The sequence below is a fragment of the Acomys russatus genome, chromosome 4 (genome assembly GCF_903995435.1).
Source record: "Acomys russatus chromosome 4, mAcoRus1.1, whole genome shotgun sequence".
NCBI classification, from domain to species: Eukaryota; Metazoa; Chordata; class Mammalia; order Rodentia; family Muridae; genus Acomys; species Acomys russatus.
Window position 1 is genome coordinate 56909299 of NC_067140.1, and position 15177 is coordinate 56924475.

At 41.8% G+C, this 15177-nt stretch overlaps 1 protein-coding gene across 6 annotated transcripts in view; it reads right to left on the minus strand.

Moving 5' to 3' along the window:
- Window positions 1-844: 844 nt before the first annotated feature.
- Ttbk2 (tau tubulin kinase 2) overlaps window positions 845-15177 on the minus strand; it is a 115731-nt gene continuing 101398 nt past the window's right edge. For 5 of the 6 annotated variants that reach the window (XM_051144447.1, XM_051144448.1, XM_051144449.1 and 2 more), the window contains 4 exons: window positions 11894-12105; window positions 9843-10431; window positions 7755-8986; window positions 845-2154 (listed from right to left, as the gene is read on the minus strand). In XM_051144447.1, the coding sequence (XP_051000404.1) occupies window positions 1692-2154; window positions 7755-8986; window positions 9843-10431; window positions 11894-12105 (2496 nt within the window). In that variant the 3' untranslated portion in view covers window positions 845-1691. Of the gene's footprint in view, window positions 2155-5161; window positions 5271-7754; window positions 8987-9842; window positions 10432-11893; window positions 12106-15177 lie in introns of all 6 variants that reach the window. The other variant, XR_007830520.1, reaches the window with a different exon arrangement.

A 15177-nucleotide genomic window follows, 5' to 3' on the forward strand; every position in this document is an offset into this window, starting at 1 on the left:
TCTCCAGTATTACAGCTGTAATAGATAAACAGTAAATGTGCCTTATCTACTGCACTGTTCTGAAGTGCTTGAACCTGGAAAGAAATTAAGCTTCCACACTATGCTACATTTCTCAAGGGAGACCTTATGTCTCAGTGTAGTGTCCCAAATTTGAAAACGTTCAAAACAGAGAACAGGTCAATGCAGCGTCAGGGCAGCTGGGATGCAGCAGTGGAACATGCTCCCAGGGAAGAGACACATTTCCACCTCCACTGTGCCCCCACCTCAAACTCAACTGTTTTAGTATTGGCAGCAACACAAGGTCAAAGGAAAAGTAGATGTTTGTTAGGAGGCAGATTTCAACAGCAGGCAGATAGATCTCCCTGACCTCAATAAGGTTTTAACATACAAAACCCACAGGGCATCAAATAGCCCACTTAAAAAGTCTGGTATCCTTTAATATGCCTGATTTCCGCTAGTAGGCAAGTGAGATTAGAGCAAATAGGACCAGCCTCACAACTTTATAGATTGAGGTCTTCCCCTTGAGACTTTGCTGCACTGAAGCTTCTTATGCAAAGGCACTGGCTCCTGATCTGCCTCCTGCCTGTCCTACGTAATTACACTATGTCTTCTTAAAAATGTGGAAATCAGGCTAAGAACACAAGAAACAGGTAATAAAAACATTGAAACAAAACTACTTGGCCTAAATTTATTTCCCAGATATTCATACCTTATTGGTTAAATGTATAGAATACAAAACCTGAAGATTATAAGCCTCAATAACATGCTTAATTTCTTTTCGAATCTCTGAAAGCATAAACCACATTCTGAAGTGTTGTGCGTGCTTTCCTAGCGCCTTCTTGAAGGCTGACACTAGAAAAGTGCAGGGAAGCTGCCCTCCTCTTGTTAGTCTCCTTCTGTAAGGAGGCAACATAGTCAGGAATGAGGGACACTTCTACCTTTAAAGACGCTGTCCCACTCTCTGTCCCTCTCCAAGCACACCTGCCCAATAGCTCTAGCTGACATTGCTTTCCTTTTTGAGATGAAAATATACATGTTAAGAGCTGTTGCTCAGAGGAAAACAGCAAGATCTGACTAATTAAGGGTAATTGGATTTTGCAGTGTTAGTGTGTGCTGCTGAAACACACACTGGGGTATATTGTTAAAATAAGAGGGAAGAAACATTAACTTGTAAAATACAGGAAAGAAAGGTGTGGATTCACTAAATAAACACACAGACCAAATATACCCAGGTAATGGTTTTCTGGCAATAGGCTGCTTATATATTTGAATGTCTGCTCAATGACTCTCCAAAGTTAGGAAGTTTTAAATAAAAATATCAAACACTTTTGCTATATACGTTTTGAGTAGAGGATTAACAAATTAGGCATTCTATTTAAAATCCCATTCTATTTCCTATCCTCAACTTTCTGTTTCAAAGGCAGCTATAAACACGAGCTCATTTAGTGAGTTCCTTCCCCTTGGACTTTGCTGGCTTGAAGCTTCCTATGCAAAGGCATCGGCTCCTGATCTGCCTCCTCCCTACCCTTGGTAATTACACTATGTCTTCTTATAAATAACTGATCATGTTACTTTCTTTTGCAAGAGAAGATCAACACTGATTGTTTGAAACAGACAGTACAGGGACACATATGCATCAGGTCTAGGAGGAAGATCTCACATCTTTCCCAGAGATGCAGCCAGCTCACTTCCTATCTGCTCAGTTTACTGGCTGGCTTACTCTTCCCTGGGGGAGTTTTAGAGCTGGCTGAGTGGTGGTGGAGGCTGCCAGATCCTTTTGGGCCATTCTTGCTGGGTTTACAATGCTCCTGTTGGCAGGACCTCCTGGAGGAGGAGGATCCTGAGTGGCTGGGGGGTGACTTGCTTCTCCCCAGATGTGGGGAAGAACTCCTCTGGTCATGGTGGGGCCGTCCAGCTCTAGATGGTGAGGAACTAGATGTTCGAGGCAAGGATGAGCTTCGAGGAGAGGCACTGGGACTCCTTCGCGGTACAACTGGACTCTTGGGTGGTGTTTTGGGATTGTGAGGAGATCCTGGGCTCTTGCATTGAGTAGTACTCCGGGATTTCTGAGATCCATTTTGAAGAATTTGGGCCAGGCGAGAGAAAAGGTCTGAGTCAGAGTTACTACTCCCTAGAACTTTATATCTTCGTAGCCTTAAAAGAATAGAGAAGAATTAATTTTTCTCATGATGTGAAGTGTGTCAAAACCAAAAAAAAACAATAAAAGGATACTGAGTTACTCTTTCACATATGCTGTATGTGACACTGGACAAAGAGCACCTGCTGTGTCTCTTGTGCCTTTTAGTTAATGTTTGTTTCCTTTGACAAGGTCTTCCTATGTAGTCCACACTGGTCAGTCAGTAACCCAGGCCAGGCCTGCCTCAGCATCCCAGTTATTTGGAGTACAGGTACCCACCATCTCCTAGCTTTCCATCATTTCTGCCTAACATACCTTGTTTGTGTGGTTTTTTTTTAAAATACCAACAGGGGCCAGAGGGATGTTCAGTGAATAAAGGCTCTTGCCATGATAGCCTGGTGACTTGCGTTTGGTCCCTGGAACCAAGGTGGAAAGAGAGAACCAATTCCACAAAGTTGTCCTCTCACCTCCACACATGGACCATGACACACACAACCCCCACCCCACAAATTGTTCCCTTCCCCTGTCACACAACACACATATATACATATGCAACTAGACATAAGATTTAAACATTTTTAGGATAAAGTTCTGCTACAGTGTCAGGTTCTCTAGCCATTCTCTTGCTTCGGAGCTCCCTGAATGCCACCATTACCACCACGGGTATCATCATCAAGGGGTTTTGTTGCTGCTGTTTGTCTTAAATGGTTTTCTGAGGCAGCTCTCTCTGTTTATCATGGCTGGGCTGGAGCTCACTGTGTAGGTCATTATTGCCTTGAGCTTGTGATTGCTTTGTCTCAGTCTCCCACGTGTGCCACCACATATGGCTTCATAATCAGTGTAAATGGTAGTCTGGGTTGTCTCTGGACCATCTTCATTAGTTTACTCCTTAAAGTCTTATGCTAATGTTAACAAAAAGGTGGAACTTTAATCTATGGTGTTTAGAGGTGAGGCCTTTGGGAAGTGACCAGCTTAGATGTGAGATCATTAGGGCGAAGCTGCTATGGTTAAATCCTGGTGGTTCTGTGAGTAAAGGGAGGAGGCCTGGCATATGTAGACATACACAAACGCTCGTGCTATCATGTGTTGTGATCTGGGGGCGGGACTTGCCATGGCTTGTGCCCTGCTACTTGGAATTCCAGTGAATTTCTAATCCCATTCTCCTTATAAGTTAGCCTGTCTCTGGTAAATGATTATAGGAACAAGACGCTGACTAAAATATAAGGCTTTAAATAGAGAATATATGTATTATGGACCTTCAAAAAAATACTAGGAAACCTCCCCCATCTAGAAAACAACTGTACTGGAAGAATCTGTTGAATGTAATTATTTTAGAAATCTGAAGTACATTAAAGGCTGCAATACAGACAGGATAACTTGAACAGAAACTGCCAGTTAATTTTGGTCAATTTTAGACTTTAGTAAGGTGAGTAGTTACCTGTCCCTACCTTCAGCCCTGTGGCAGTCAACTCTGTACTAGTTCCTAAAGCAGTTTGCATACAACTTGGAGGAATCAGGGAAGGCAAATCAAACCAACCAACCAACCCTGTCCTTAGGCTGTAGGTAGGTTAGGAAGAGTACAGTGCTTCCACAGGACCAGAGTTAGTTCTCAGCACTTGCACTGGGCAACTCATGACCAGCTGTAACTCCAGCTACAGGGCATCCAACACCCTCTCTGGCCTCTGAGGGCACCTGCACACATCAGCCCCCTACCCCCACTCCCAATTAAAATCAAAGTCTTTGGGGAAAATATCTGTTTGGAGACTAAACTCTAACTGCTTTGTTTGTGGCCCCCCACCTCATTCATCCAAGGACAGCTCTGAATAAGAACAACATATTTGTTGATGATAACAGCAAATTACAATGTCAACAGGTTGATGACCATGAGCTTGAATGTTTTGAATAATAAATTCCTCAGTAAAAACAGCCAACAAGTATCAATTCAAATTGGGGAGATAATTTCCTCAGATGCCTGGAGAATATATTTAATATTCACTGTATTTTTTTTTTTTTTTACTTTTTAAAATGTTAATTTATTTGAGTTCAGATATTTTTAAAATATGAAAACTCATATTTTTTAAAGCTATAATTCTTGTAGATATTCTGTGGGTAAAAATTTGATCAGCCTTATTAAAAAGTCACTGATGGCTTACAATTCGGCGATGTGAAAAATTAATACTCTTTGGGAAGGTGGCATTTGGGTCCCTAATTACAGGAAGGAGCTGGTTATCTCAGGCAGGTTAAACACAGCCTTGGGCTCTGCTGATTTTCAAACCAGGAAGGGTATGTGTATTATGTAAGTGACAACCCTGGCCCTTCTATAACATATCAAGCTTCTGAAAGTAGTTTTTTCTTTAAAAGAAAATTTTCGTGTATTGCTATTTTGCTTGCATGCATGTCTGTACCTTAGAAGCCAGATGAGGGTGTTGGATCCTCTGGAACTGGAGTTACAGAGGGTTGTGAACCACCATGTGGCCAGGGCCCTCTGGAAGAGCAGCCAATGCTCTTAAGTGATAAGCTATCTTTCCAGCCCTATTCACTGTATTTTTATGAGAAAAAGAAATAAGCTAACCTGCATACAAAGCTGAACATGAAAATGACCCAATAACAAAAGCTACTAATTAATTTACATTCAGCTCCAGTCAGTACTAAAACTCTTCACATTTCTTCTGAGTCAGTGCATTAATGTGTAATTTCCTCTCTCTGCAAGTCCCAATGGTGATAATACAAACATTGTCTTGTTAGTGTTAAGAATTCCACAAGTCCCGACCCTTGTGCTTATTATTATTAACCAGATCAACTATTAAGAAATCACCTAATGATACAAATGGCTTAGGCCACATCATTGAACATGAAAGGATGTGACATTTCAGAGACTGGTATATTTTTATTTTATTTAGTTTTTAATTTTAGGAGGTCAGTCATATGATGGTAACTTCATAGATAATGGCACCAGTGGCCGATATAATTCCTTTTACTCTGCTGGCTTAAGTCTGAAAAAAATGACATTAAACTTTATTTTACCGTGCTCTAGTTTTTCATTGCTGCTTCTCATGACATACAAGCAGTTGAAGTAGGTCACTCTTACACCTCTGCCCATTACTGCAAGCCCCCTTTTCTGTGACTGAAGTGACTGTCAGAGGATACAAAGAATTAGTATCTTCTCACCCTGACTTTACTTTTTCTCTTTTCCCTTTAGGCAGCTAAATATTAGGGACTAGGACAGGCTGGAGGGATTACTCAGTGGGTAAAGGTGCTTTGCCTCCAAGTTTGATGACCTAAGTTCAATCCCCAGGACTTACATGGTGGAAGAAAAGAACCAACACCCTCAAGTTGATCTCTGACTACCATGCAAGTGCAATGGTGTGTGTATACACAAAAATTTTTAAAGAGCACTTTTGGGCAGTGAGAAGCAGCAGAAAATGAACAGTAAGATAGGAAAACTGATGCTGAGCCTGAATCACAGAAGACTGAAGAAGACTAGCAAGGGACTAGCAGGTGGACCAATGTAGACACCAAGGAGCTGCAAAAGGGTGACAAAGTGGAGACTGCCTAAAGAACTGCTAGGCACTCCCCAAATTCAATGAGGGACAAGCTGGATGACCATCTAGCAGAATGACCCCAAAGTGACCCAATCACATACCATCAAACCAAGACACAAAAATTGTCAAGAGTCTTGAGAGCAACCAGAAAGAAGCAACTTGTCTGTCACACGGAATCCTTGAAGATTTTCCTCATCAGAAGTTCTGGAGGTCAAAAAGCAACGGGCCAAGGACTGAGATTTTAAAACTCTAAAATTCCCATGTTGAGAAAGTATCCTTCAAAGATGAGGGAGAAATGAAGATACTATGAGGTAAAAGCTGAGCTAGGGGCTTGGCAGGATAGCTGGGATGTAGAGTATGCACTCAGCATGCATGCAGTTCTGGGCTCACCACCACTACACTACCTCCAGACCTGCCATCTAGCAATGCTAGATGACACTGCAGGGTGAAATGAGAAGACAGTAACTTGAAGCCATATAGGGAAATGAAGATGTGAATAAAGAAAATATATAAATACATAAAGTCATAAAAGTGATGATTATTCTCACAGCTATTTATAATTTTTTTCTGAATGATTTAGCAGACTAATACATTTATAAAACATTCAGTTATTAAAGTTGAGTGTGATTGGTGCATATCTATAACTCCAGTGGGAGGATCAGAAGTTCAAGGCCAGTTTGAGCTATGTAAGTCCCTTGTCTCAAAAGCAAAACTAAATTATAAGCTTCTGTTTGGGGACCTAAGATGAAGATGTAATCTTATTATTTGAACAAGTACAAGGAATGGGGATGGGGACTTAAAGGGGCACAGTGGCATGTCCCTGGTATTACACTGCTAAAACCCAAATTAGAATGCTACAACTTCAAGACGGTCTGTATACTCCATGTTGACCACAATGAGAACAGGCATAACTACACAACAGGAAAAATAAAGCAACTCAAGGTTTCAACATACACACAGAAAAAATCAGCTAGATAGAAAAGAAGACAGAGACACGATAAACAACAAACTGCATTAAGCCTGGGCCAGCAAGAGAGTTCAGCAGGTAAGGTGCTTTTCAATCTGACGGCCTAAGTTGGATCTCTGAGACTCATGAGGTGGAAGAAGAGAACAGATTCCCACAAGCTGTCTTCCGATCTCTGCACGTGCAAAGGCATGCCTGAATGCACACACCGATGTAAGTAAATAGAAGTTGTAAGGCCTCTAGAAAACAAACACCAAAATGGAACAAGGCCTCTTCTTCTGAACCACCTTTAAAAGACAGGAAATTCTGGCAGACACTAACATGAATGACTCTAAAGATTTTCTGATAAATAAAATAGACCAGCTACAACAGAACAAATACTGTAGGATTTTACTTACATGAAGTGCTTATAATGATCAAAACTATAAAGAAAACCAATGAGTGTTGCTGGGGGCTGGAAATGGAAGTTTACTGTTTAATGGGTATAGTTTCAGTTTTATATGATGAAGGGAATCCTAAAAGTAGATAGTGATGATTACATGGCAAAATTAACACAGTAAATTTTATATTAGATGTTTTTTGGGCATTTTGTTTTTTGTTTGGGGGGTGGTTTTGAGGCAGGGTTTCTCTGTTGTAGCCTTGGCTATCCTGGACTCACTTTGTAGACCAGGCTGGCCTCAAACTCACAGAGATCCAGCTGCCTTTGCCTCTGCCTCTGGAGTGCTAGGATTAAAGACATGCCCCACCACACCTGGCTCTTACGTTTTATTTTGCCACAGTGGAAACAATGCATTAACCTCAATCAATCTGTGCTGTGCCCTAAGGCCTGTGGACACTACTGCTATAATACAGGAAAGCACACTTGAAAACACTGTTACAGCCAGGCGGTGGTGGCGCACGACTTTAATCCCAGCACTCAAGAGGTAGAGGCAGGCGGATTGCTGTGAATTCAAGGCCAGCCTGGTCTACAAAGCAAGTCTAGGACAGCCAAAACTACACAGAGAAACACTGTCTCAAAAACAGACAAACAAACAAAACACTGTTACACACTACAAACACACAGGAGAGAGAGGGAGAGGGAAGGGGAGGGAGGGAGGGAGAATCAAAATACCTGGCTTCTACTCCAGGCCTGATGGGCGGCTTTCCTGGTGGTGGCCGAGGTAAGAACTGAGGTGAGGCTGAGCTGTTAACTTGATCCGTGCTGACCCAGGATACTGGCCTTGGAATCTTGCTCTTTCTAGACTGGGAGATGATGGGTGAAAGAAAGCTATCTTCAGCTGATCTGCTAAGGTGAGAATCTACTGCCAGTCTGGAAAAGGGAGCAAAGACTTCCTCCTCAGGAAAGGGAACAGGAGCAGTGGCTAGCTTCTCCTCTATCAGCTTATCAGAGGCACTTGAGAGGTCCCCCAGGAAAGACTTTAACTGCCTTTTTTCTACCAGAAGTTTGACTAGTTCTGGCTGATAGGCTTTCTTCTGTAGAAGCTTTTCTTTTGCAGAGACTGCAGAGGATGATTCAAATGTTGAGTCTATATCTTGTGCTAAAACAGGGATGCGGCTGTGCCTGGTTACAAAAGATGACCTCCGGGTGGGAGGGCCATGCTCGTTCTCTGAGACACAATGATACAGCTCTCCATTTCTAGGGGCAACTTTCTCTATCTTACCCTCTTGGTGCAAAAAAGTAGAGAGGTCTCCCTGATGCCCTGGCAGGTCTTCACTCCTAATGTCATCATCCTTAAATAGTTTATTTTTTTGCATTGCTACCACCTGACCTTCAGCATGTGGGCCAATGACTTGTGGAGATATTTCTGAAGTTCCCACTGCCAAAAGCTTCATCATCTCATGGTTTTGGTCCTGATTTGGCACCACACTAAAATTCTGTGTCTTTGACACATCAAGAGGTTCTGTGGTGGCTGAGCGATCCCTTTCTGCAGGGAGAGAAATGTCAACACAATGCTGCCGTTTACTTTTTTCATCTTCATTATCTGATCCCAGAAGAATGCTTTTCTCTTCTGTTTCTCCAGGGAGATTTTCAAATTCTTTCACAACTAATTTATTATGGTCAGGAGGTTCTTTTGGTCCCAAGTCTTGAGATGTGTCACCGTCTCTCATATTGGGTAACACGTCATGACCAATGTGATCTATCTGAAGTCCCAAATCCACTCTGCTTCCTCCACTAGGAAGTTCCCCCTCTGTTACAACCAAGCCCGAGAAGTTTTCCCTTGGAGAATAAAGTTCCACAGTGGGCTCCAAGGGCTGAAGATCTTTCTTCTCTGGTTGTGGGCCGTAGTGAAAGCTTCCTGAAGTTGACTGTGTTGATGCCACAGAAGGTCTAGGAATTGTAATCTGGAGAAGCAGAGAGAAAGATGTTAAAAAAAAAAAAAGTCTAGTCATGTAGGGTATCAATCAGATGCATGGCTTGAGATGTAACACATCAGATTTCAACTTACAAGAGTAGCAAAAATGTGCACCAGGCTCCCTACACTAAACGAGCAACCGTGATGAAGGACAGCCAAGCTCCCCTCAAAGGAGGTGCACAGAACAAACAATTCCCCTGGAGGCTCCTCTGCTTGTTCCTTAACATGTTCTATGTTCCAGAAGACTGATTTCAAAAGACTGAGTGGCCTTTGATAAGTTAAATTCTATTATCCTTACACTAAAGTCAGTCATTTCTTTTTCAAAAAAGGACTTTTTTGGAGAAATCAAATAAACTTAGATCACTTAATGAAGATGACTAAGTATTAGGAAAAAAAGCAAAGAATTCTAAATTCAAATGCAAACGAAACTAGAGTAACATGGGAGACCTGGCTTAGATCCATTCTCCACCCAAGTATACCAAAACTCTGATATGAATCCAGGGTCAGCTACGGTGTTTGAGGGCATCAGATCACATTATAGATGGTTGTGAACCACCATGTGGTTGCTGGGAATTGAACTCAGGACCTCTGGGAGAGCAGTCAGTGCTCTTAACCTCTGAGCCATCTCTCCAGCCCTTTTCTTTCCTTTTTAAAAAAATTTTTTTTTCGACAGTTCTCTGTGAAGCCTTGGCTATCCTGTCCTGGAACTTAATTCTGTAGACCAGGCGGGACTCAAACTCACAGAAATCTACCTGCCTCTGTCTCCTTAAAAGAGACCACCTGGCTCAGGCTTTTCTTAACACCTTGAACGTGCAACACAAAACAATGACAAAAGCGGTTCTTACCGCAGTCAGGGGTCCTTCTGCTTGTGCCTCCATTGGACTTGTGGGAGTCACTGTGATGAACTGACTGGCAGCTCCAGCCTGGAGGTCTAGCCTATCTGTGTACAGTTCTGAGGCAGCAGTAGCAGGGAACTCAGCAGAAAGTGCTAAGACCACACCTGAGCTCTCCCTCTTTAAGTGGTGCTTGTCAGCCCAGGGGCCTACTTGGACCTTTTCATCTTGAGGTGACCCTTCAAGGACCTGAAGCACTTCAGGCTCCTCATCTGAAGGGCTTCCAGTTGTTTTATGGCCTATTGCCTCATTTGTCCTAAAATCCTGAAGGTCTTGCTCCTTGTCCACAATCACCCATTCTTTGGAATCAACCTCCTGTTTGCAAGAGCTTAAGTTAACAGCTATAAACCCATTGCTGCCACCACCATCTGCCTGCTCTGGGGTGTTGGCAGAGGCAGGCTTGGAGGCATCAGGAAGGTATTCTTCATCGTAGTGCCAGACGTGCTCAGTGCGGGACACAACAGGAACACAAGGCTTATGAGGCAGAGCAGGGACAACAGATTCCTTTCCCACGCTGGAATCTTTCTGCATCTTCTCCATGCTTAAGAAAATGAAAATAAGTCACTCAGTTGTCCTCACTTATTATATACAATAAACTCTGAATGTGGAACTACCATTCTTACAGAAGTGTGATTGAGTGCATATGGAAACGCAAGGGGATTTCACAGGGCTGAGGATGGTCTCTACATTTGCCATCCCTGCTCTTCCCCCAACACAGTCCATTTTTAAAGTCTCTTTTGTTAAGTTAACTTCTTGCCAAACTAAGTTTTTATTCCTATTGCTCTTAAGTCTATTCTTCATCTAAACTGTAATTCAAAATGGTTAAAACATAGTTCAAGTCTAGTCAATCCTTTTGATCATATGTGGATATGTAATAATGGACAACCTTGAGTGACCCTCCTGACTCTACCTTCCTAGAACTGAGATTACAGCCATGCACTACCACACACATTTCTATGTGGCTCTGGCATGAACTATACCCACAGCCCAAATCTAAATCTCTTTCTCTACCCATCCCCCAGTCTCTCTGTTTGGTTTTTCTTTTCTGTGCTCTGGCCTCCTTCCCCCCCCTCCCTCGTTCCCTCTCTCTCTTGGTTTTTCAAAGACAGGGTTTCTCTGTGTAGCCCTGGACTCACTTTGTAGATCAGGCTGACCTTGAACTCACAGATATGTGTTTGCCTCTGTCTCCTAAGTGCTGGGATTAAAGGCGTGTGCTACCACTGTCCAGCTCTTAATTCTTCTGAAGCCTTTTACAATTGGTAAAGACCTCAAATCTTACATTTTCATTTTCATTTTGTTATCAAAATTTGCTATAGGGAGGATGCACCTAATGGATTAAAATCAACAGTCACATACCTGTAAAGTTTACCTTTCCTTCTTACTTGGGAAATGTAAGTGCCATAGGGCACGGTGACAAACTTACTAGGGTGTGTTTTTTCACTGCATCTTTTCTCTGTATGTTCCCCTCATTTCTGCCTAATGTTGTCTTTATTTTGCCCTTTGCACCCCTACACAGTTGCCTCAAAGAGTTCACCTTCCAACAAGTCACTGTACTTGTGTTCATTTTATTACTGTATCTGACTTTCGGAAGTTAGCAACTCTCAAAGAAAAAGACTTTGCTATAATTTGTAATATCTGACAGTCACATTAAAAATGCGCTACCAGGTGGTGGTGGCACATGCCTTTGATCCCAGCACTTGGGAGTCAGAGGCAGGTGGATCTTTGGGAGTTCAAGGCCAGCCTGGTCTACAAAGAGAGTCTAGGACAGCCAGGGCTACACAGAGAAACCCTGTCTCAACGCCCCCAATCTCCCCCAAACCAAAAAACAACCAAACAAGCAAAAAGAATGAGGATATATAGCTAAGATATGAACAAATGTAAACTTAATGGAGTCAGTGTTATAAAAACAAAAATTTCTTACTTGAAAAAATTTACACAATGGATATAAAAAACAGCATGGAAGCTTTAAAAAGAGAGAGAAAAAGGAAAACAAAATTACATACCAAGTCTGAAGGAACTTGTCAGTGTCTGGCTTTGGCTCTAGTGTCAGACGCTTCTCCAATTCAAAGCTGTGAATGGAACGTAACTTCCTTACTAACGGGACATCCCTGTCTGGCTGAGTGATCTCAGATCGCACACGGATTGGTGAACCAAGGCTTGGAGCATTGAGAATACCATTTATTTGACCATGGCTATTTTCTTCTTCAGTAGCAGCCTAGAAAAAAAAATATAAACTAGAATCATGAAAAATATTTCAAATATTTGTGGGAGAAATCACTGAAGCCTTTGAAATAGTATCAACAAATGAGTACATGTGTTTTCAGCAAATTACCTTTTTAATTTTAACTTTTAAGGCTCTATTTTTGTATTTGCTTATTTACTTACTATATACATACGCATGTGCAGTTAGCACATGTGACCGTGGAGGGCAGAGGACAGCTTGTGGGAACTGATTCTCCTCACATATGAGCTGCCAGACGAGGTGGTGAGCACTTTCACCGCCTGACCACCTCACCAGCCCAGAACACTAAGATAGTTTGACTTTGGGGCTTGGAAAATGGCTCAGCAGTTAAGAACATCTACTGCTCTTGTAGAGGACTAGAGTTTGAGTCCCAGCACCCACATCAGGTGACTCACAGCCACCTGTAACTCCAACTCCAGGGGATCTGAAGCCTTTGGCCGCCATGGGTACCTGCACACACATATACATAACTAAAAGCAAATAAAATATTTAGACACTAATAGTTTCATTTCATTAAATTTCTGTTTATCAACCCCTTAGACTCAGTTTATACTAGGTTTATACTCAGTTTTAGTATTACTTTCCTTATTTAAAAAACTATTTGGTACAGAAACAGTCTAAAAATGCTTAAAGAACTTCCCTTCTTACATTGTATCTATTTAGATGCTTGCAGAACCCTGTTCTACTATATTAAAACTAAATCCTGGAAAGGGTGTTATATTAGAGACATACAGACTTGATAGGAGCTAGCAGAGACTGCCAGCATTCTCATACCCCTCTTATTCCCTCCCTCAAAAACAAACAAAAAACAAAACCAAGGCCTTGGGCTAGAACAAGAAGCTGCCCAGGGCAGGGTAGAAGGCTGGGCATGAAGTAATACAAAGGGTTGAATTACTCCAGGCTCCACAGAGTCTATCTCAAATCAACCAGCAAATGCAAACAAATCTCTCAGTTTGGAAATGGCTCAGCAGTTTCTAGCACTCATTGCTCATGCAAGACTTGGGCTCAGTTCCCAGCACCCACATATTGGCTCACATCTGTCGGTAACTCCAGTATCAGGGGCTCTGACATGCTCTTCTGGCCTCTGTGGGCACCCGGCACACAGACATACATGCAGGCAAAACACCTACATGCATAATATAAAAACAAAATTTGGAAGAAAAAAAACCCCAAGACAATTAAAATCCAGTTTGTTCTGGCGCCATAAGGACAGCCACAGTTGAGATGAGAAAAGTCAGATACCAAGGACTTGAGGTATAGCTCCATAGTATTGAGACACTGAGTCTAGTCTCCAGCAACACACACACACACACACACACACACACACACACACACACACACACACACACACACAAATATTGGATCCCTGATTACTCTGAATGTAGACAAATGCTTATTCAACAGTCAGAGCACACTGCTGCATTAATGCTTTTACAACAGACAGAAGTATGTGTCTCTAGAAGGCTATAGTCTGAACTTCTATATTCTCATGCTGTAGCTCATATACTCAACTTCTAATGCCAAACAAAGAAAATGGAGTATGTGGGAGATGACTAGGTCAATGAAGCAGAGTCCTCATAAAACTGGTGTCCTTAGAGAGAGCCCTAAAGAGACCCCCAAATTTTCCTTGATCTTGGACTTTCCAGAAGCCAGAAGTATAAAGTTCTGTTGTTTGCAAGGTACCCATTTCATGATATTTTTATTATAGAAGCCCAAACATACTAAGAATATATTGTTAAGGATTTTTTTTAAAGATAACATTTCACTTAAAAAAAGATTACTTTTATTTCTAATTACATGCGCACGTGCACGTGTGTGTGTGTGTGTGTGTGTGTGTGTGTGTGTGTGTGTGTGTTTGTGTTAGTATATGCACACTGAGAGTAGATACTCTCAAGAGTCGAAAGGCATCAGACCTTCTGAGGCTTGGAATAAAGGCTGTGAGTCAACAAACATGGATGTGTTGTGAGCTGAGCTCAAGTCCTTTTCAACAGCAGTACAGGCTCTTAACTGCTGAGCCAGCTCTTCAGCCCCTCAAGCTAAGATAACATTTTGGTTAGCATATAAAGAACTGAGTTTGTGATATTTTCATACATATATATCATTATACTTTGTTCTCATTTTTATCCCCTTGCCACCCTCCCCTCTCAAAAATTTAATTATATAATTTAGTAAATATATGAAGATAGGACAAATTCCTCAGAATTAATCACAGATGATCTTGAGAAGACATAGTTCCATTCATAAAAGTATGACTAGCCAACTTTCTACCAACCACATTTGTAAGGCTGAACCCTAAGCTTCAACTTCCTTCCATATAAGCCATTTTTGTTGTTGTTGTTGAGAAAAGGTCTCACTGTGTAACTGTGGCTGGCCTGAAACTTACTATATAGACAAGACTGGCCTCAAACTCACAGAGATCTGCCTGCCTCCTTACCTCCCAACAACTAGAGTTAAAGACATGTGCCACAGCATCTGGCCCAACTAAACTTAAAAACACTTCAACAAGACATAACAACAACTACCACTGTAATGAGTGGCCTTTTCAACAATATCTTCGTATTTCACAAAAGGAAAAGAATGAACAATGAGAGCAAAGAAAAGTCTGGGGATAAATCTGCCTATGATAGTTAAAAATCACCCATTTCTCTTTCCATCCTCACAAGTATACCTGTTTAAAATTGTAATGAAGAAAGTCATGTCTGCTATTTATCATCCACTGTATCAGCTCATGATAAAGTGTGATCTGTGGTCTTCTCACTTCCTGGCTGTGGACGCTTCACCGCATTAGACAGTTCCCAAGGCCGTGCGCAGAGCTCCACTAAGCAGTCAAGGGAACAGAGCTCTGCCGCATAATTTGGAAAGATGATCAACTTCTTTCTTTTGTTTGCTTTTCATATTTTCCCTCCCTCCTCCTTTCTTCTGTATTTTTATGGTGGGTAGTAGAGATGGAACCCAGTGCTTTATACATGCCAGGCAAGTGCTCTACACTAAGTCATACTTCCCCTCCTTATTTATTTTAAATACCTATATCTTTCCCATAAAAAC